This window comes from Mugil cephalus, chromosome 1, assembly GCF_022458985.1.
Source record: "Mugil cephalus isolate CIBA_MC_2020 chromosome 1, CIBA_Mcephalus_1.1, whole genome shotgun sequence".
NCBI lineage: Eukaryota > Metazoa > Chordata > Actinopteri > Mugiliformes > Mugilidae > Mugil > Mugil cephalus.
In genome coordinates, this window is record NC_061770.1 from 13,088,026 (window position 1) to 13,109,857 (window position 21,832).

Genomic DNA, 21,832 nt, shown 5'->3' on the forward strand with positions numbered 1-21,832 from the left:
AGCATTCCTTTCAGCATCGTAAACTTGCGATCGACAGAGCACCGAAGTGACGACCCCAAACTAATCAAGAGGAGAGAACATGCCGATCTCTCAGACAAATAACCTGCACCTCCAAAAGCTTGTGACAGCAGAACAGGGGCACCGTTATTTTTAAACAGACTGTTAACCAAACAACAGCACTCTCACCTTAAAGACAGCCTGCAGGGAGGATAATAGTGTTAACATCTCCAGCAGACACTTTTGCAGCGTGCCATGCATGGCCACACACACACACACATCTATTAATGACATTGTTTTTAATATCCAATCTTTTTCATTTCTTTTTTTTCCCCCCCGTTAACATACTTCAGAAATAGTTTATCAATAGAATCAGTCTAAAACAAATTATAGTTGAAACAACTGAAACAAAAAACACACAGAAACCACATTTCATTCTTATTTTTTTTCTTACTCGATAGTAAATCAGTTACATTAATTTTTAGGTTATACATTTTTAGGCTTTCTCCATGAATATATAGGCTCCTACGTTAAAGCTTAGCATTACGACCAACATGATAGACTTAGCAAAACCAAATTCAAGGGGGGGAAAAATAAAACACAAAAAAACTGAGGATTAAGACAGAATGACGGTGAATGGACAAAATGTGAACCCTCCCCCTTTTTTTTCGAGGAACAAAAATGCAATAGCGACAATTCATTCAATGTAGCAGTTACATCGTTACATAATTTTGATGAAGCAATTTAAAATGGTGGATGCGACAATTCTCTCAGACTGGGTTGTGTGCACAAGTAGAATCTCCTGATGAAACGTACAAAAGACCGCATTCAAGACAAACACCAAAAGAAAGCAAAAGCATAGGGGTGTGAAAGATGTCGATAGTACAATTTTTGATTTAAATGGTGAGAGTTCTGGCCGTGGAGGACACATCCGTTATTTCTTTCCCAGAGGCCTTTGCAATTCCTCCTCTGAAATGTCTCAAGTCCCGTGTGACTTCACACTATCCCTGATTTCTCCAGCAGTGTCACTGTTTGAGCAGTTCTTTTGAGAAGTCATCAATAATTAGAAAAAAAAAAAACATTAAGGCTCCAGAAAAAAAGGTTTTCTGAAATGAAAATTGTCAGTAGTAAGCCAAAAAATAGAGATTTTGTCGATTTGAATGAAAAATAGATAAACCATTGAAGTTTTATTATCGCACAGTTCCAAGTCCGACATTGCCTTTGGGATCCTCCAACCCTGTTGGCACAGTTACGCCTCTGAAGCATGGCAATGTTGCCCCCAACTGGACAAAAAGGGGCAGGACACATCCGTTCCTGATTGTACTGAAATATAAAGTGGCAGATTTTTTTTTCTCCATGGTGCAGTCAAACCCTGATTTAATTGTAGAGAGGAGGGGGTTGGAGCAAGAGAGAGAAAAACCAGTCTGATGAGAGAAGAGTACGTTATGGAACGGGAAAAATATATTAAAAAAAAAAAAAAAAAAAAACTCAATTGAAGAGTGTGGAGGCGACTAGGTAATACATTAAATCAGCTTGTTATCCCTGCACAAGAAGTGGTGGTACATGGGGCAAAAAAAGCACAAGTCTCGACAATGGCAGAGATTCACCAGGATTAAATAGAAAAAAAAAAAAATGAAGGGCTTGGTTGCATTTTCATATTCTTCTGTCTCTTAAATCAAGTCCTAGTGTAACTGTTGATCAAGCCAAGAATAAATGTCTTCTATTGTTTATTCCTGTTTTGGCGCTCCTGTTTTGAGAAAGAACACAAAGAATAGAATTATAAATGGAGGAAGCAGTGATCCAAAAGGTGAAATAAAATCTTCACCGTGTGAACTCATCAGTGACACAAGTAAACATGGTAGGTCTTTACCTGATCCAACCGAGAGCGGTTCTGTATCTGAGGAGGTTCAAAAGTCTGTGGAAATTAGCAAATGAGGACAAAAACAAGAATTAGCCTCTCACAAGTCAACAGTCAAATATAAAATAAAGTAAGCAGCATCTGTCCAGGACAGGGTTGATTTTCTGGTGAAAGGAGCCAAACATAATTTAGATGCATTTAAGGAAACACTGTAAGGGACTGAACCCACCTTGCGCACCTCCTCCTCTTCTTCCTGCCTCTTCTCATAATGGGAGAAATCATCAAAGATGGAGGTGGTGTGTTTGTAGGTGGCGATGATCTTTAGCACCTGCTTGGCCTTCTCCAGAGGCACCTCCTGGGTATCACGGGAGTTGGTCACTGGCTTGTTGTCGTTGTTCTCCAGGCGGATGTGGCGCAGCTGGCTATTAGGCACGTCCTTAACAAACAACCAGTCCACGTCAAACTTTCCCTTCCACTTGTCTTGTGCCCACACACCAGCACTGGTCCCATAGTCCACTGGTGAACGCATCTCTGCCACGCCGCAGAAATGACCACTGCCATTGACACTGAACAGCAGGTACACGGGACCTTTACCATTCATGGCCCGGAAGGCTGAGTCCAGCCGCTTGTTGCCATGCTCCGTGCTGCACCAGATGGAGTACTTGATGGACCGATGAATATCGTCCTCAGAGTAGCTCTTAATGATGAAAACGCGACCGTTCTTCAGGTTCCATTCAAAGTCCTTGGGGTTGTAGCTATGGGAGGCACGCAGCTTTTCCAGCACTGGGTGGGACTCTGCACCAGGTCCCTGACTTGCAGACGTTTGGGGGCCGTTGGTCCCACTACCAACCACACCCATGACACCACTACCGTCATGGCCAGGCCCGCCCTGTCCATAGCCTTGGTTGCGGTTGCGTGGGGCAATCCAGCGGGTCTGGGGTTGTGGGGGCTGGGTGTGGTTTTGATAGGGCTGGGGCGGAGGCTGATGGTGCTGGTGATGGGGGTGCTGGGGCTGTAAGGCCATGGGCTGCATCTGGGGTTGCACCAATGACTGGTGAGGAGGGGGCTGCATGGGTCCTTGCTGCATGGGGCCTTGAGGTGGCATGCCGTGAGGCAGGCCAAGCGGCTGCTGCGGCTGCTGCTGCAGTGGAGCTGTGGCTACTTTAGTCACTGGGCCCTTATCCCAGGTCCCAATGTTCATGTTATGTTTGATGGGCGGCGGGGGGAGAGCTCCTCCCGGATTGGGCATTCCCGGCTTCACCTTAGGTTTCAGCTGCTGTGGTTTGGCAGGCTTGCTGGCAATGGCCGCCCAGGAGGTGGGTTTTTGCGGAGGCATTCCAATAGGGGTCGCTCCATTTCCTGTCGCCGCCACTGCAGGTCCACCAATCACAGATCCCACCGCTTTGACTCCAGAGCCCTGACCAGTGACATCCCCACTGATCTTCAAACCAACCATACCCTGCTCAAGGCTGTTCATACCAGGGGCTTTGTTCAGGGTGTCACTGTGAAAGCCCGTCTGACCATCAGGCACCAGAGTACCCCCCAAGGAGCTGGGGGGATAGCTATAGCTGCCACCGTAGGCTGAACTTTGAGTCTGCTGGCCCTGGGAACCGCTCGTGCCCCAAGCAGAGAAGGCAGGGTTTTCAGGGAAAAAGTTAAACCTGTGGGGGTAGATACTGCTTCCCAGGCCCCCCGGCTGGCCAAACACCGTGTCCGGCATGAAGTGATGGTCTCCATTACTCAAGGGTCCATACGGGGTGAGGTATGGAATAGGGGGGTCTCCACCTGTGGACCAGGGAGCCTCACTGAGGGGGTATGGAAAGCCAATGGATGGAGCGTAGTAGCTGGACAGGTAGGGGTCGGTGATAGACTGGTAGCTGTTGTTCTGAATAAATGAAAGCCACCAGAATCACAAGATTAGCAAGTAATGTACAATTTAATCTAAAACATTTGAAAGGTCTAAAAGGTGTGGTTCTTATTTATAGATAATATAAGTATTATTTCAGGCAGAGTAAAACAATAGTAAACAGTGTTGTATATGCAACCATGTACACATTTGACTCATAGTGGTATTTAATAATAAACAATAGTCTTAAGAATAATGTAAAACAAGATGGAGATCGTATTTTACCTGAGTTGATTGACTAGTGAGGTATGGCTCAAAGTCATTGTCATGGACAGTCTCCTTCTGATGCAGTGAACCATTTTGCACTGCAGAAAAACAAAATTACATTAACAAACATCAAAATTTACTTGTATGGGTGACTTCTTTTTTTATTAGGTGAGAGACAGCAGCAACACATATAGCTCACAACAGATTTGAGGATGATAACCTTGTCATTAAATTACGCTACTGAAATATTTCAACCATAACACACGTCTTTTGTTTCATTATTTTATTAGTGGTACACAAAGACATACCGATTATATCACGTTAAACTCACAGTTTAGTACTCAGGTCTGTCTGTCCCTTGCGCATGTCCTTTTCAAATAAACAAAAATCAAATCAAAATAAGTGGCACGTCAGAGAGTCTTGTGGCCCTTGAGGTAACCTTATTCTGGAGGTGAATCGGGCTGTAGTCGGCCAGAACTATAGGTGAATGACAAGTTAAGACCTGCCACTCACTCCACCTCTCCAAACAATAGCAGTGGATCAAACACGACTTAAAAATCACGAACCATACAATAACTAGGCCTTGGGAACATCACCACCAATACCAGGAACTGACAATACCTGTAAATATTTCATTAGTGATGACAGAAAAAAACAACAAAAGAAAATCATTTATATTTAAAGTGTTTCTATTAGATTCTCACTCATCCGGGTCAAGGTATATCTAAAACAAAAGTAACTGAGCTTGAGTTTCCTTGAAAATGTTTCCCCACTCGTCACGAAGAAGCCACATGGAAGAGTGGAGAGAAGTGTTTAAGAAACTCCAAACAAGTCCAGTCAGTTGCCTTTTTGCTAAATACATTTCATAGATTCAAGGGAACTTAAATCATTTTACAGTACTTAAAGTCATACCCCAGACATGTTACATTTGAAACGCACAACTGTGAGATAAGACAAAGACTTTCTGCATCAAATGACAAGAAGCCATCTGCTGCTTAAATTTATTGTGGCTACAGTGGATTCTGTGTAATATAACAGACCATCATGACATGACAATGAAAATGTGGCTAAACGAAGAATAATCTATGTTGCCCCACAGGCCAGTGTCAAATATGTTATTGTTATCTATAAATATCCTGAGGTTTCTAGACAATCACGTGAGTCTATATGTGAGACAAACTTCACGCTTTTACAACGTTTTTAGTCCTACGTATTGATTTCTGAAGCATGTATTAGAGACTATCAGCAAAATTATTCAAGACATCTCTTTCCAGACCTGGGTATTCATCCATGGAAGTGACAGATGATGACAAATTATCCTGTCACCACAGTCACGTTATTTCATCTGTACCTTTTCATCACAATGCACCAATATTCAGCAAAAATGCTATTTGTTTTCCTGAAATATTGCGGGACCCGATAGACGTGTATGTTAGATACAGAGAATAACATTATTCAGATTCATTTGGTGAACGTAGGCCCTGAACAAACATATCTCTGCTCCCCAGCTCACCTTTAGATGCTTGTCCCTTTGATCTCTGCATCCAGGTCGAATCATAAAAAGAAAAAGAAAGAAAGAAGTGGGTTATTTTCAGTTGTCTGAGATTTCACTTTTAGGTTAGGACTGGATACACTCCTAAATGTAGCCAGTTTTTCTGCCAAGAGGCTGAACATAAGACTACTTCATGAAGAGAAGCAATGCAGAATATATACCCATGGTTCTCTACGGCTTAAAGGAGCTGATGTTTATAGTTGGCTGCACAAGTCATTGCAATTTATTTAGCGTATTACACATTTTAGTGTACACATAAAGATAGTTTTTTGAGCAGCTAATGCTACCATTGATTCACGTACAACTTTGCTAACAAACGTAGACCCCTTAAAATGGCTTTCAGTGACGTTAATGCAGCTTGAAGACGAGTTTTTCAGTAAACGGCTGAAAACAACTCGGTCAGCTCAGACAACATGACACATTATACTAAAACTTACTATTTACTGAATAGGTTAGCCTGAGCACTTGTGTAAATCTGTTCACCCTAACTAGCATTAGGTTTCTCGTCTCAAACCTTAGGTTTGGGACTTTTTTTCCTCTCATGTCGTCAACAAAACTACAATTCTGTTAAATATGTACTTGGCAGTGAGCCGCGTGCTGGTTTATATGAGTAATCTTTCTAAGAAGTCCATTAAGACATACAACAATTTCACGGAATGTGGCTAACTTGCTAGTGGCTAGCTAGCACTTCCGAGGAATAGCCGTAGCCCGACAACTCGTTAACGTTAGCAGGTAGCTAGCTCCAAAGCTCTCTACGGGAGAGACACGTCGTCCTTCCTACCTGAGGGTCGATGCTTGTGGCAGACATAATTCATTAAGCAAGTCCCTGGATTCGCACAGAGCCTGAGCTTGTGACTGAGTTTCAACCCCCGTGATTTGAGAGCAAGTTCACAGCCCAGTTGCAGTTAGCTCCGTGGCTAGCTCAGGCTCAGCTGTAGATTTTCCGCCGTGTGGACGTATCCCAACTTCCACACTTCAAGATACTGTGTCCGACAGCAATCAAGTCCTTGTACAGGCCTTCAGTTTCACGGTATGTGTCGCTGAGTTGCCCGTTCGGATGTTGAGTATTTCTATCTTCGGTCGCCTTTTACTTTGTCCTATTTTTTATATATATATTCCACAGAGACACAGAGCCCTCCTCAGTTACGTTAAAGCCCCGTACACTTCCCCAATGGCTGCTCCATCCGGGCTTTGAGCCGCCGCTGTAGTTCACGTCGTTCCCCGCGGGGTGGCAAAAGTTTGAAGCATCATCTCCATTAACAGGACGTGCAATCTAACGCCTGTGATTTAACGATACAGAAATAACCCATGGACCCGGGCCATAAACATCGACACTTCAGTTAAAGAAGTTTACTCCTTTACTGGACACTAGCGCTATTTTCTGCAACATCTGTGAGTGTAAACGCAGATGAAGTGTCAGCAGACTGTGTGTGGTTTTCTGCAGCCTTTGCACGGTGTTCGTACTTGTGGAATTAAAAAATATAACACAATGAGGAGGCAGTCCAGTCAAAGTTTAAGATATTAGTATAAATCCTCACGTTGTTAGTGTCCAGGACTGCACCCAGCTCTTTTTTTTTTTTTTTTTGACAGGTAAAATAATATTATACCTGTGTTGTCATGGCAATTAATACGCGACTATTTAAGGATCATTGGCTGAGCAGGTTTGACTGAGCTGTAATAAAATAAAAAAACAAACACATTACTCCTTTTTACCAGCAGGGGGCAGCAAATTGAGCCAAAGGTCAAAAAAGAAAAAGAAACCTTTATGTGAATGTGATGATCTCTATATTACTATTAATGTTTTCAGTAACTTGTTTGACTTTCTTATTCATAACCCTTGCGCCATAAGAGTGATTTAAAAATTATTTTCTGTAGATTATGTTTTTACTTGTCTTTCTCCTTGTCAGCATCTTATTGCTGGTTATTGAGAATTTTAAAATACCTCAATAGAAATACAAAATATTTAAATGCCCAACTAACACAACAGACACTAAGGGTCTAATGTATCTTCTCATTTTCTTACACCACCAAGGAAAGATTACACAGCTTATTTTCTGTATGTTTAAGTAGTTAATCCTCCTATTTTCATTTATTTATTTTTACAATTTATCTTCAAACCCAAGTCAAGTTGATACCTGCATTTTCTTCTACTCAGCATTAGTTGTGGCTACTCTTATATATTATGAGTTAAATGGCATTCCACTATTCAGCTGGAAGCTTTAAATTACATTCTTGAGCTTACTTCTGTTTTTAATGACTCTCCGTTTATTAATCACATTATTAGTTGTTGGGCTACGGCATGCTTCTGAAGCGATTTACATGCTGACCCTTTTTTCCTAAGAGGTGGAGCTACGTGGCATGTTCCGGCCGTCATTCATCCAAGGATCAATGAGCATACGTTCTGGCATTCAGGGGATTTTCTGGAAAGCAGTCTCCTGTGGGCCACCACGGCGCAGGCTCCCACAGCTGATCATATTATTTCAGCTGGTGTGCTGCACTCACCTTCAGTGAGCGCTCCACTATGGACTGCAAAACGGAAGACTGGCACAGGACAAAAAGCGAAAGGAAAACCTATATGCCGCAGAATGACGGGTGACAGGAGAACTATGCTGCACATCCTTGAGGAGCCTCAGATGCGAGGAGAAGCGGAGAGGCTTCAGACTTTCCAGAGCTGGCCAGCGGACACACCTGTCACATCTGGCGACTTGGCCAAGGCGGGCTTCTTCTTTCTAGGCCCCGGGGACAAAGTTCAGTGTTTCTGCTGTGGCGGAATTTTAAGATGCTGGGTTCATGGGGACAGCCCAGTCCAGGAGCACAAGAGACATTTCCCCACTTGCAGCTTCATACAAGGCCGATCTGTGGGAAATATTCCTCTCCAGGCTGGCTCCTCGGACTCTGTCGACGGGCAGCTGTTGAGTCAGCTCCAGAGGATGACTATGGATGACCAGGGAACAGCTGGACAAGCAGTATACCCAGAGATGGAAGCAGAGGAGTCCCGGCTCACCACTTTTCACAACTGGCCAACCGAGGCCTCAGTCCAGCCAGATATTCTTGCCAGAGCAGGATTTTTCTACACAGGTACTCCACGTCTCATTGCAAAGCCTAAAAACATTTGTTAAATCTTTCCTAAAATAGTTTATTTAGCAACATGTAAGTGTCCATTCGTGTGTTGCATTCCATACTGACCGAGTCGCTGCTAGAGTGTCCCCTCTATGAGAGTGAGTTCAGTGTACAATTGTCCTGCTGAGTCATGATGTTGTGGACAGAACAACCTGGACAAAGCTGGGGCTGCTAAAGAAGGAGGACTGGACAGCAGCAGGCAATACACAACACAGTGTGGACACAACATCGCAAACGCCAAAACAAAATATTCTAGTCAATGATAATGACCATTAACACGTGAATATGTTCATTTTGACTGTGTCAGAAATGGGTCACGTCACTTTTATTGCCACTTTTCCATCTTGTAGTTTGTACACAACTTTCTAACCCACATATATATATATATATATGTTCCATTTATGACAGCCTTGCAAGTGTAAAGATAGTTTCTGTGTTCACTCGTGAAGCTGCAAAGCTTCTGCGCCATGAGGCCGTTTTCACAATTGTCTTGTATCACAGGTCACGGTGACAACGTCAAATGCTACTTCTGTGACGGGGGGCTGAGGAACTGGGAGCCAGGCGACGACCCCTGGCAGGAACACGCCAAATGGTTTCCACGGTAACAACGGAGACTTTCACAGGAAGATATAAAGACATCAGCTGAATACATAATGTGTGCCCTCGCGTTGGATAATTACTTTTTTTAGGTGTACAGTTGCGCTCAAGTTTTAGTTGCTTCCGATTTGAGTTGAGAATCTTGTCGGCTGCACGGCGCCATCAGTAGAAAGTTCATCAGTTCACTCGTGAATTCATTCTGCAGGATGAGATAATGATCCCAAACATACAGCAGAGAATAAGCAACTACCTTCAGTAACAGGAAGAACAAAGAGACCTGTGACAAATGCTCCCCAATAGATCAGTGACGTCAACAGTGTGGAGTTATTATGAGGTTACATGAAGAGACAGAAGCGATTGAGAATCTGATTTACAACGTACATTGGTGTGTACTAACCGTACATAGTTGGGATTTACAAGACACACGCCTTTATAGAAATACTGCTTATTGGTATCTGTTATACTAAAATACTGTAGATTTTATTAAATTCATTGATTAAAAAGAAGAGTCACTTTACGTTTAGATATTAATATTAATATTCTGCAATTACATACACACAAACAGACACATACTTCAATACAGATGACATCTACTGCATGTGGTTACTTGCACACTGCATACAGATATCTTTATCTTTGTTTTTCTTCTCAGATGTGAGTTCTTAATTCATTCAAGAGGGCAGGAGTATATCAGCAACATACAGGATGCTCATTTTCATCTGGGTGAGACTGTGGTGAGAACCTTATTCCTCTTATCTACTTGGATAAAAATGGAGCTGAAATATTGGAGAAACTATAACCACCGCATCACCACACACACTCTTTGTCATCGTCGCATTTAAATAATCCTTGACTTTAATTGTGACTTCAAAATATCTTCTAGGGAGGATCACAGACAACCGCAGGCAGAGATATTGGCTCCAGAAATGGTAAGTCAAATAAAATTAAAATGAGGCAGAGCATTGTTGCTACGCACCGAAAACCAAATTCCTTCCAAGCGGCCATGAAAAAGCGTATAAAAGCCTCCTGATCTGATGCCGGTAATTATCTCTGCATATCCTGTACTGCAAGGAATTAAACTGTCAACATGCAGTCTTGCCTGTTCACACAAAAGGCGCAGGGTTGAGGAAACATTTTGACTCGCGCAGCAGGTCGCGCAGGCAAATGCGATGACTTGATTGACTCATTCTTAACTCAACCTGAGCAGAACACTCAGGTAGGAATGCACACCGGGTGGATGAAGGCAATCTGCGCGCAAGATCTATTTAAGGTGTCTAATAAGCCACTGAGCCGAGCCCCGTTGGTAGAAAGCAGGTCTATTTCTTTGTGGGGCTGCTGAGAATGAAATTAATATATGTTCAATTACCTGAGCTAACGTTTGCTCTAGGATGGCAGTAATTAGGGAGCGCTATGGAAATCTGATGACTATTGCAGGGCAGTCTTGCAGGGCAATTGTTTCATACAATGAAGAAAGCGCAATATTAATCCGTTTTCGCATCTTGTGCGTGTTTTGAAATGTTAAGATATTGGCAGACAAAGGTAAGCTGGACACTTTTAGAATCATTTATGTGTGGTGCACGCATCAAACCAGACTGCTTCTCTTATACCTTATTCCCCAACTCCCCTCTCCTCTCTTCCCCCAGATTTGGTCGTGGGACTGGGGGCTTCTTCTGCCATGCTTTCTCCTGTGGTGCAGACTGTGCTCCAGATGGGCTTTGAAGCCAGCGTGGTGGAGAGTCTAGTCCAGACCAAGTACCTCCTGACAGGCCAGCACTACACGTCCGTATCTGATCTGGTTACTGATGTGCTGCAGGCTGAGGAGGAGGACAGACAGAGGGAGCCACAGAGCAGAGGTAACAGCCAGCTGTGTTTATATATTCTCAAGTACTGCACTTAAACACTATTTCAAGTTATTTATGCTTTACAGAAACATTCATTCTCTGCTACTTAATACTTCTGATCTATTACAGTTCAGAGGGAAAATATACTGTGCACTTTCCTCCATTACATTTATTCGACAGGGGTTCCCTACACTGTCTTGCCGGGGTCCCTTGTCACATTTCAGATGGCTAAAACTTCCCAGAAATTTTAATTTAAATAGCTGTTCAGGTCCTAGTAAATAACAATTATCCAATATTTTGCAAAACATAAGTTAAAGTGACACAAATACAACGCAAAGCAGTTTATTCCTGGTCCGTAATGATCTTCTATATCATATTGTATCAGAAAATACAGGAAATTTCTATAGAATCAATACTTTTCATATGATTCTTTTCGTAGTTTAAGTCAAATGTGACCTTAAAGGCCATTGTTGTTGTTTTTTTTTGTTTGATACTAGTCCCTACAGGAAATCCTTTGAAATTCAGACTACTAAAAGAGCCAGTCGTTTTCGCCAAGTTAATTAAAATGCCTTCCTTTCCTTTGGAAATGCACGTCTGATTGACTGTTTCGTGTGTGCTTCAGAGCCAGAGACAAGGCAGGGCCCCAGTGCAGGAAATGTAAGAACGCAGACACCCATCAGAGAGAAAGGTCAGTGAGCAACATCTGTGCGATTTACAAGAAATCATTTTTTGTGCTTCCAACAGTTTTACATCAAATTAGCCAATTAAAATGCTGAAATAAGATTGCGCTTGACCAAATTGCTCGCCCTTCCGTCTGTGTTTTCTCCAGCAGTTAAGGACCCCAGCCCGGAGGAGCTGCTGAGGCAGCTGCAGGAGGAGAGGACCTGCAAAGTGTGCATGGACAAGCTGGTGTCCATCGTCTTCATCCCCTGTGGTCACCTGGTGGTTTGTGGAGACTGCGCTGCCAGCCTGCGCCACTGCCCCATCTGCAGAGCTGTCATCAGAGGCAGTGTCCGCGCTTTCATGTCCTAAGGCTGGTGTTGAAAATACGCCATTATACAGGTGTTGCAAGAGTGGCCTTGAATTTTCCACTGAACCCCCCCTCCCCCACCCCTTAAATAAAGAGTGCTGGTTGCTTGTTGACAGATTATTTTCTATATTAAACATTTTAAGCTATTCCACTTGTGTATTGTCGTCATTATATTTTCAGTCAAACAAGAAAAAAAAACACTAAATACATAATGACGCACAAAAACATTAAAAGAGCACATTCTTTTTTTTATTATTAACAAACACCTATTTACATGAACACAAAGCACAGTTCTGGATAAATAGGAGTACACAATCAGGTCACATGAGTTCGGAGCAACACAGGACGCGAAAACAAAAGAGGAAGATCATCTTTTTCCACTTTCTATACAAAGAAAAACATATCTACAAAGAGGTGGAATCTTTTTCAGTGGAGACTAGCACATACACAACCGTAACGGGCGTCAACTAACACCAGCCGCCAGGGTTTGGGAAAAGGATGTATTGCACTGAGAGGAAGACTAGTATTTTTTTTTTTTAATTTTTTACATTAACAATTTTAGTAGAATTTTACTACTAATACTGATTATGATACAGTGTGAGGTGCATTGTGTTTTTTCTAACACACACACAGATGGGTTAGCTTACCAGAAACGTGTAAACCTTAAGATATAAAGACAGTAATGACATAGAAATGATTGCAACCCTCCAATAGAGATCTGACCTATCAAATCAACATGGTTTGCTCGCATCGTTGTAAAAATAGCCGTCACAATTGGTCAGAGGATGTTTTAACAGTTTAGACAATTGGCAGTGAAGAATATTTAAATATCACAGAGGAATCTGACACTCACTTGATATTTTTAGCTGCAGATAGTAGATTAAAAATAACTGGAAACGAAATACAAAAACATCTTCCTTTTGATTATAGAAAAAAAAAACGACAAGCTTAGCGGTCAGTTTCTGTCTATGCACCAAGAGATATTGCAATCAAACAAATGAAAAAATAGAAAGGATCTGCAATCAAATATAGACGGTGGCAGAGTCTTAACCTGCGTACGGTTAAAACACAATGTAAGAAATAAAAGGTGGCCGGGACAGAGCGATGACTAAAAAAGACCAGAAACCGGGTAGCGCTGCAACTTGTACATGAGCACTTTGACCACCAGAGGTCAGCGGTGATTCACACGCGCAGGAAGGTGAAGGGAGATGTGACAACGTCTGACTTTGCTGTGGAAAAATCAAACATGAACAAGCACACAAAAAAAGTGCTAAGTGGGAGATGTGATACATGTTTGTGCACTTGAGCCCAAAATAAACTTTGCTGTGTCAGAATGAAAGATGTCGAGAGCTCAGAAGAAGCTTTCAGTTAAAGCCGAACCAGCTCTAACCAGCTCAAACACTGTGAGATAAAGATGCCATATTTTCCTAATATGCTATACACAATTACAACGCAAACCCTGCTCAAAAACATGCTATTAAACAAGCACAACTGAGACTAACGTCATGGAGGGTTTAAACTGAGAGCAGACAAGGTATCCAGGTACAGCTATGCTACCTCTGCACCAAAGGTCATACCCAAACAACTAGACAATAGGCTGTGCGTGTAATATAAAGAGTGAAACAATTCCTATTGTTTGATTCAAGTTAAACATATGCAGTGTAACCTTTGTAATGACTGTCTTTGACAGATCTCAGTAATTAAGAGAACCGAAGTGAAAACAAAGCTTTCAGCATAATGTCTAACACAAACACCCGACGTTTCAAAAATACTGCCGTTGCTGTAGCAAAAATAGTCACAATAATAAGACTCAAGAAATTAAAGTAAGACTTGCATGCGGCTCCGTGTGTTTGAACACCTTCAACACTCTTTTGCATTCTTGATATTCACATTTAAACGCCTAAATTGACAATTCTTCCCCTCCCAGTTCCATTATTTATATTTTCTATTTCTGACAGATGCCCCCGTAGGTTTGGCGCTTTTGTGCTTTTGTTCCCTCCCAGGCCTCTACCTCTCCACTCCCCTGCCTCTTCCTGCTCCGCTTCTGTATTTATGCACGCAGATCCTGGACTAAAGTAAACAGACAGCGCACAATAGCTCATTCCACAGGCTCCACTGTAATTCAGTCCTCTGGCCAAGATCTGAGCCGAACCAGCAATAATATGCTAAATCACTGAGTCCTCTAAGACACTGTACCACAGAGTGGGAATGCTGGGCAGTCCCTGATTACACACACAATGTATTTATATACTGTACATGTTCCATACAGTCACGGTCCTGGGGAGCATTAGCTCACGTCGGGTGGGTCGCAGCAGTGGGCCGTCAGCGGAGAACGCAAAGAAAAGGATGGATATCTCTCTAAACACACAAATGCTCCAAAATACAAGCTTCGTTTTACCGTAATTCCCCAGTCCCCTGAACTCGTCACAATGGACCCAAACTGAGAAACGTTGGCTTTTTTTTTTTTTTTTTTTTTTTTGGGCAGCGCACCAGCAAATTACATGTTTAAAGTACAGAAATCCAGGCGGGGGGGAGGAACGTCTGGTGTGCAGAAGTGCACTGGGATGTTTGTGTCACAACAGGCATTTCGTCTCCGTGGGAAATTTGCCGCATCACCTTCGAGCTGGGTGCTCTCCTACTTACGTAGACCTGGAGAGGACAGAAACATGGGTAGAGGGTTAGCGGTTGTTGGGTAACTCACACATGGATCCACATGCAGACACTTCCCTGGATACATTTATCCAGGATATAACTCCCAGTAGGTTGGGGAGATGAAAACTTCCTCCCATTAGAGACGGAGCTGATTAAACTGTCAAGGAGCTAATAAAATATTCATTTCATGTTGGCAGAGAATTATTACACGACTTCGCAAGCTTATTGTTATTAAGTTCCCCGTACGACTTAATTGATTAATCCAATATCAGAGAGAATTTTGTATGTTTTTCTGCGTGTGTCTGTATGAGTAGATCCCTGTGGAGTGAGCACAAATGTAATAAACTACACACTGACAAAAAACAGTGCTACGAAAGCCTTCGTATTGCCTTGACCAATCTCACAGGACATATTAAACTGTAGTTTACTGCACAGGCCTGACTTTAATTTTTCCTCCCTGCACAATCTCTACTTCGACAACATTGTGTTGTAACTTAATGGATCTTGTTCAAATTAAAACAACCGAACGAACATTAAGTCATGAAAATGTGGGTGAAATGCAACCATGTCTACATGCAATTACAACACAACTGCGCTCTCGCAGTGACACCTAAAACACAAAACTACTAAGACACGTGTCGTGGGATGAGTGCACACTCATACTTACAGGTACACGGGCTTTAAGAGGAGATGAGATGGTTTCTCATTGACATGGTAGAGTGGGAATGGGTCAAATCCACCAATAAAATCAACTGAAAACGAAGGATTGAAAACATAAATTATGGAGGAACTCAAAAGACAGACAACATGACAAACATGTGGAAATGGAAACAAAAAGTTGCGGATGGATGTCGCGAAGCAGGCAGCTCACCAAGAAACACACACGCTTTGAGTCTTATTTCTGGTTTTAACTTTGACAAAGTCAACAAAAGAAGGAAACGGGGGAAGAAAAAAAAAATTCCCTGTTTTAACTTTTTTTTTTTCATCTGCGCATCTGCCTCAAGCCAAAGGGAAAGCTCGGGAACAGGTGAGCGCCTGCCAGCTGTCAAAACAGCCTAAGCACTTTTTATCGCCCAGAAACAGAGGTGACCTTCAGCCACCAAACGAATGCTCGATGCTTTCTGTTTATTTCCCCACTTAAGAGTTCACACTCTCGGCAAAGAGCAGACAAGTGGACGTGCGGCTGCACCGTGGCGAGCGAGGAAGGGCTGGAGCTTTTACCGAAGAGCAGCGTATTTTTCACAGATGCTTTGAGACGGAGGAAAAGGCTGGCGGATTTCGAGGGGTAACGAGAAGGGGGAGAAGGAGAGAGGGAGGACGGGGTGCGTCACGCTTGTCGATCTGATTGACAGGGGGCCGGGGAGATTAAGTTAAGGGAGCGCATGTGAAAGAAAAAAAAAAAAAGGCTGCATGTCCAGGAGTTGCGAGCCTCCTGTAAACACCACGAAGGGAGCAATTCAGTGGAAAAAGACACAAAGCAAACAGCACAAGAGAATAACAGAAAATAGACGGATCTGTTACTTTTTGGGAACCAACAGCTGCGGGGGACAAAAACACACACGAACCAGCCATGGAAAACTACTGCTAGGCCAAATCGGTTCCATCCTGATAAGAGGAGGCTCGGGTGGTCTGCTGAATGCTGATAGGTGTGCAGGATGAACACATGCAGCCAGGAGGGGTTGTGTTTGCTGTCCCTTTCCTCTGACCCTGTCCTGGTTTCCTGGGATTCAGTGTTTCATCTGCACACACATACTTCCCACCCACAAAAAAAACACTCCTTTCTGTACCAGCGATTTTCCCATTATACGCAGGTGGGGACCCATCCCCTGCCATGATAAACTGTGCTGAGGAATACAGTTTGATGATAATGATGGCTGCCACACGCTAACAGCCCTGGGGGGGCGGCAATGTTGGTCTGATGAGGTCTGTCAGTCTAATGCGCGATTTATACTTCTGCGTCAATTTCACTACCCTAGGTAGTGACCCTAAAGCCGTAGCCTGACGTGCAACCCCCCCAGAAATGTAACTACACATCACGGGCAACGCAGAGCACAAGAGCTGACAGTAGCGTATTCCCGCTTTAGTATTTCTGTCTGCTTCTGCCATCTCTGCAATCTTTGAATCGATTGTTTTGGAAATGTTAACTGAGGAGGTTCAGAGATACAAACATTTGTGTGAGGAAAAGTTTGCGTAGGTTACACTGTCCACGTCCTGCAGAAGTATTAACCACACTTAACACTCATGATCATGACTTCTATCGGACGGATTGTCGCAAAACCCGACACAGATCGTCACAGTCTCCAGAAGGGGAATCCTAATGACGTTTAGTGCAGCCAACAGGTCAACTTTTCCACTTTGAAGATATTTGAAACTCAAATTCCTGCCATGAATCTTGCGCAACATTCACAGAACAACCTGATCCGAGGCCCAACGGGTGCCTGTGTGGCACTTTCTGTTCTTACTCTAATGAAGTATGTCTGTGAAGGTTCTCAGTCATCCAGGTTGTGAAAATCCAAAAGGTGTTTAAAAAAAGGAGAAAAAAAGGGTAACTGGACTTGTAGAGTTTTGAGAAGATGTTTCACTGGCTCATCCCAGTAGCTTCTTCAGCTCTAAGGAGCTGGTGGGAAGTTAACCGCCAGGACAGGTATGTATCCAACCATTAATGAAACCAGCTGCACCAGTTTGTGGTTCTTACTGACAAAAGTCAAGCAAGTTTCTTTAAATTTATAGCTCTGATCTCCAGCCCTCCTATATATTATACTATACAGTATACCAAGCACTTAATCCCTTTTCCACTGTTGAACCATTTCCCCATTAATTACTGCATGCATTGGTCTGACCCTGACCTTATGGCTGATTTTCTAAGCAGCTCACTGAACTGCGCTGGTTTGAGAAATCAGTGAAAACAACCACGAGTAAACGGTAAAAAAACGGCTTTTCGCGAACACCGACACCGACAGGTGATAAACGTCCCGCAGCAATCAACGCTGTTTCCTGGGAAAGTTTATAAAAACTTAAAAATAAGCGCATAAAAATAGAAGAATGACGCTGCTAACTCAGGCGGCTTGTTTATTCTGGCGATTTAATCAGCGTTCTGGAGAGTCCTCTGCCAGTGAAACAGGTGAGATCGGGTTCTTGCTAAGCAGATTTTCCCTCGTGCGAGTACATGCAAGACATGAAAGGTATGTAGGTCAATAGTTAAGGCATGTATGCGGTGCCCCTACACAAGTAGGGAGTAATGCAAGACGATTATATTTCAGTTCGCATGGAAACCGGCTGAAAACAGAGGACCTGTACTGAACCATGAGAGACGCTGGCAGTCAGTCTGCAGTATATTGCGGCAGCTCTCATCCTTGTGTGTGTGTGTGTCTGCGTGTGTGTGAAAGATTTGGCAAGCTGACAGTGAAATGAGACACAGGCACCAAGATAAAGGAGAAATGACCAGGAGGGAGAAATGGGGTTGGAGAGAAGAGAAAAGAGAGAGTGTGTGTGTGTGAGGGGGATCAAGAAAAAAACAAAGGAGAGGCAGGGCAGACACAAAGACAGGGAGCGAGATAAAGAGCAGGCAGATAGCTGAAGACATCAGAGCCCGTCTGCAACGCGGGAAAAGGTGAGTTACAAGAGGCGGCCGTGCCCTCCGCCTCACTAATATTTGGCTCTGCATCCCGGTTCTCACACATCGTTACACAACCATCATTTTATACGGGCTACTCGTTTACTTTAAAGACCAGTTCAGCTGTTTTATGCTTTGTTATTTTTGCATATGAAAATGCTGTAAACGTTTGATTGAGAGTCGATTAAAAGTTAATCGTCCGTGCAAAGATGAGAAAGCCATAGGCCAAAGAGAGACAGATTTTGTGATGTCATCAATATCCTGTTTGTCCATATTCACTATATTTCCAGTTATTTGTAGAAGACACATTGATAACATGCATTCTCCATACGAATGAATATATATCATACAGAAAAGTAGTTGGACATAGGTTTACTGTCCGTGTTTAAAACCTTTAACAGAAAAGTCTGTAAAAAGGTTCTGAACACGAACACGCTGTAAAAAAATAAATAAATACGATGACTAGTTAATATCTATCAGGGCTCCTCATGTGTTAGCTCTCTGGCTGCGTGCTCGGAGTCGCTGCCATGCTGCAGAACGAATCTGGGACCAATCAGACCACTCCCTCGTGTTATTCTGTGATGGATAAGAATCTGGTGCTTCTTGTCAGTAGCGAGGAGGAGGAGGAGTTGAAAGAACGTTAACCGAGACTTTATTCTGAACTCCATTATAAGAAACGCATCCCGAAGACTGAAATCCATCATCCACAAATTAATAATATAGTTGTTGTTGGTATTTTCGTTTTTTGTTAAATGAATTTTTGATAATAACTTGGTTAATCAATGAATAGAGAACTTGGCATAATGATCTGTAATGAAATCAAGCTTTTATTGCACCCCTGAATTAAATAAATGATGAATTCCATTTAACATTTTCAGTTTTAGGGTACCTGGTATTGTGTGAGCTGACTCTTTTGTTTATTTTATAATTTTTAATTTAATTTAATAATTATCGACTTTATTATCTGCGCTTTTTTGCACTTAGACAAATCAAGATGCCTTTTACGAAAAGGTCCTCTACTGAATATTTTTTTTAATAACCCTGCCAAAGTTGTCACATTAAATCCGTCATTGTTCCTCCTGTTTCTAATGTAAATCATCACGCTGCATGAGCCACAACATTAAACGTTGTGCTCCCCGTACGTGCTGCTGAAACCGCTTTGATCCGTCAGAACATGGACACGGGACCTCTGGGGGTTGCCCTCTGATGTCTGGCACGGGGATGCTGGCAGGAGATCCTTTGGGTCCTGCGGGGGTTGTGGGGCGGAGCCTCCGTTCATCGGGCTTGTTCAGAGGTTTCCCACTGATGCTCGATCGGATTGGGATCTTGGATTTTGGAGGCTGGGTGCATTGTCCTAGTGGGGGAGGCCACAGCCGCTGGGTCCTATTTATTTCACCTGATTAGTGCATATTTAAAAAATAAGATGTTTACTATGTATAAAAAATAAATAGGTCATGAAAAAGAATCAAACTACCGCGGATCAAAACATCAAATGTTACCTAAAGTCTTTGCAAGACGCAATACTAAAGGTTTTTCCGGTTTGACCTTTCCCCACTGTATACAGTTTGACGTTACTGTGCAAATCCGTCAATCCGTCCGTACGTCCGTCCGTCTGCCGCGGAGGATTTTCTGCGGATGTGACTCAGCACAGAGGGCGGCAGCATAATTAGCAGACAAGCTAAAGCGAGCTTATCCCAGCGCTAGGCAGCTAACTCCATGACCTACTTTACAAAGAGGATTTTCCCCACCACTCACTCTGCCGGTGTGTCTGCTTGCCACAGATAAACTCTGCGTAATAAATTCATACACACAAATATACACACAGTCTCCCACACTTGGTAAGTCAGTCAGTCACAAGCTGTCGGCTAAACACACAAATATGTTCGGCACACAGGTACGATCAAGCGAGCGCACACCGACACGTGTACAGTACTTGACAGAGGAAGGGAGCCTTGTCGCTCACACACACACACACACACACACACACACACACACCGCATCAGCAATAAAGCCTGAAAGCCACGTCAAACACTGAACTGATAGTGTATGACGCTCGTTATTCTGCCCATTGTGTCTTGTGTGGCTCCTTGCAAGTGTGTGCAAATGTGTGTGTGGCACGTGTGCGTCTCGTCCCGTTACTCTTAACGCAAGTCTGAGCATTCAAATCTAACTCAGGCCGCTCGCTGGAGAGTGAGCGAGTGCTCAGCGTGAGAGGAATTCTTGTCTTATCTCCTTATTTGTGAAAAGCTCATCTTGTCTCGTGCTGTTTGTTCCTGCTATTGCCTTTCCTCCTTTGTTTTTTTCCCCCCTCCTCGGCTCGTTCTTAATAAACTCTCCGCTCTCCTCAGGTGCTCCTCTTTCTCATCTTTCCCTCTCCTTCCTTTCAGCCTCTCCCGGGGGGGATCCTCTGCCTCCTTTTCCTTTAAGTGAGGCGCAACCAGCTCTGGAAGTTATTGACCAGCACGGCGATTAATGAGGCCAACACAACGAGTGACCAGAGACCTCTAAGTTTTTACAAGCGCACCTCGTTAAAGTTCCAATGCCAGAGACGGTTAGAAGGGGGGAGAGAAAAACTGGATTCTGACACGAGATTATTTCTGAAGAAATAAAGCGAGAGAAAGGGAAGCGAAGGAAAAGTTCTGAGTAGGAGGAGAGATGCTGAGACAGGCACGGAGCTCAGTGCAGAAACTTGCTTTAATCTACGCATCAAATGAGAGAAGGAACTGAGAGGAGAAAAAAGTGCCTTAGCCGTTTTTTCTTTTTTTGTGTGTGTGTTGGGTCTGTGCATTTGTGTGTGCATGAGCAAATATGCGCGCAGGCAAAGGGCTGATTACAATAACAAATAGCCAGCACTTGATGTAGCAGCGGTTCCCTTTGGCACGTCCCTGACAATTAATTAAAACCAATAGAAGTCATGTTTCTCCAATATTTCTTTTGGAACTAACTTGTTATTTTTGGTCTGTCGTTTGAGTGCACTGCAAAAAAAGGAATTTCAAGAAAGCAAAAAGTCCTTGTATCAAAGAAACATCTTACATTTTGTTCAGAGACAAGAACTTTGTGCTTATTTTAAGAATTTTTGTCAAGCAAAAAAAAAAAGCTTAACTCACTGGTAGATCTTTTTTTCTTAATTCATGATAATTTGACTGAATATAAGAATATTTTGCTTCTTTCTAGTAATGATGATTTTTAAATGATGTTAGGGACAACAAAGGGATAAGGGACATTTTTTGAGGGTTAAAATCTTTCTAACAGAGCTGGTATTGCCTTCCCAGGATTACTTAGGGGTGATTAAGTGGTACTGCCCAGCACCGAGGGGCGAGGCAGCTGGGTGGTGATTATAACCACTCACAGCCAGTGAGTCTCTGGTATGTGACCACCTAAGAACCTCTGTAGCACTGACGCCCAGGAACGCACACAGAAACCACGTCTCAATTCCTTCGAAATTACAAGAGGCCGCCG

The 21,832-nt window shown here is 43.1% G+C and overlaps 3 protein-coding genes across 5 annotated transcripts in view; 1 reads left to right on the forward strand and 2 right to left on the reverse strand.

Moving 5' to 3' along the window:
• Positions 1-281: 281 nt before the first annotated feature.
• Positions 282-6,920, reverse strand: LOC125023897 (YTH domain-containing family protein 1-like). The gene is made up of 6 exons (XM_047611465.1): positions 6,302-6,920; positions 5,482-5,506; positions 3,987-4,066; positions 2,085-3,740; positions 1,868-1,912; positions 282-1,744 (listed from the first exon to the last, which is right to left on the reverse strand). Exons 1-6 carry the CDS (start codon positions 6,326-6,328, stop codon positions 1,718-1,720), a joined length of 1,860 nt encoding a protein of 619 aa, XP_047467421.1. The 5' UTR covers positions 6,329-6,920; the 3' UTR covers positions 282-1,717.
• A 945-nt stretch (positions 6,921-7,865) lies between these two features.
• birc7 (baculoviral IAP repeat containing 7) lies at positions 7,866-12,650 on the forward strand. 2 transcript variants are annotated; one of them, XM_047611477.1, is made up of 7 exons: positions 7,866-8,598; positions 9,142-9,241; positions 9,890-9,971; positions 10,121-10,166; positions 10,881-11,090; positions 11,701-11,766; positions 11,908-12,650. In XM_047611477.1, exons 1-7 carry the CDS (start codon positions 8,106-8,108, stop codon positions 12,108-12,110), a joined length of 1,200 nt encoding a protein of 399 aa, XP_047467433.1. In that variant the 5' UTR covers positions 7,866-8,105; the 3' UTR covers positions 12,111-12,650. The 2 variants fall into 2 exon arrangements, with proteins under 2 accessions (XP_047467433.1, XP_047467441.1); XM_047611485.1 differs by having other exon boundaries at positions 7,867-8,598; positions 11,911-12,650.
• nkain4 (sodium/potassium transporting ATPase interacting 4) overlaps positions 12,336-21,832 on the reverse strand; it is a 42,448-nt gene continuing 32,951 nt past the window's right edge. Inside the window, exons 6-7 of one of the 2 annotated variants that reach the window (XM_047611495.1) lie at positions 15,428-15,512; positions 12,336-14,757 (exon numbers count right to left, since the gene is read on the reverse strand). In XM_047611495.1, the coding sequence (XP_047467451.1) occupies positions 14,748-14,757; positions 15,428-15,512 (95 nt within the window). In that variant the 3' untranslated portion in view covers positions 12,336-14,747. The remainder of the gene's footprint in view (positions 14,758-15,427; positions 15,513-21,832) is intronic. The other variant, XM_047611504.1, reaches the window with a different exon arrangement.

Excerpts from the sequence above, each read along its gene's own strand:
- birc7 (XM_047611477.1), top strand. The coding sequence starts at position 8,106 with ATGACGGGTGACAGGAGAACTATGCTGCACATCCTTGAGGAGCCTCAG. Across the intron at positions 11,091-11,700 it reads GAGGGAGCCACAGAGCAGAG|AGCCAGAGACAAGGCAGGGC; the intron begins GTAACAGCCAGC and ends TGTGTGCTTCAG. Across the intron at positions 11,767-11,907 it reads GACACCCATCAGAGAGAAAG|CAGTTAAGGACCCCAGCCCG; the intron begins GTCAGTGAGCAA and ends TGTTTTCTCCAG.
- LOC125023897 (XM_047611465.1), bottom strand. The coding sequence starts at position 6,328 with ATGTCTGCCACAAGCATCGACCCTCAG. Across the intron at positions 5,507-6,301 it reads CCACAAGCATCGACCCTCAG|AGATCAAAGGGACAAGCATC; the intron begins GTAGGAAGGACG and ends ACCTGGATGCAG. Across the intron at positions 3,741-3,986 it reads TCACTAGTCAATCAACTCAG|AACAACAGCTACCAGTCTAT; the intron begins GTAAAATACGAT and ends TCATTTATTCAG.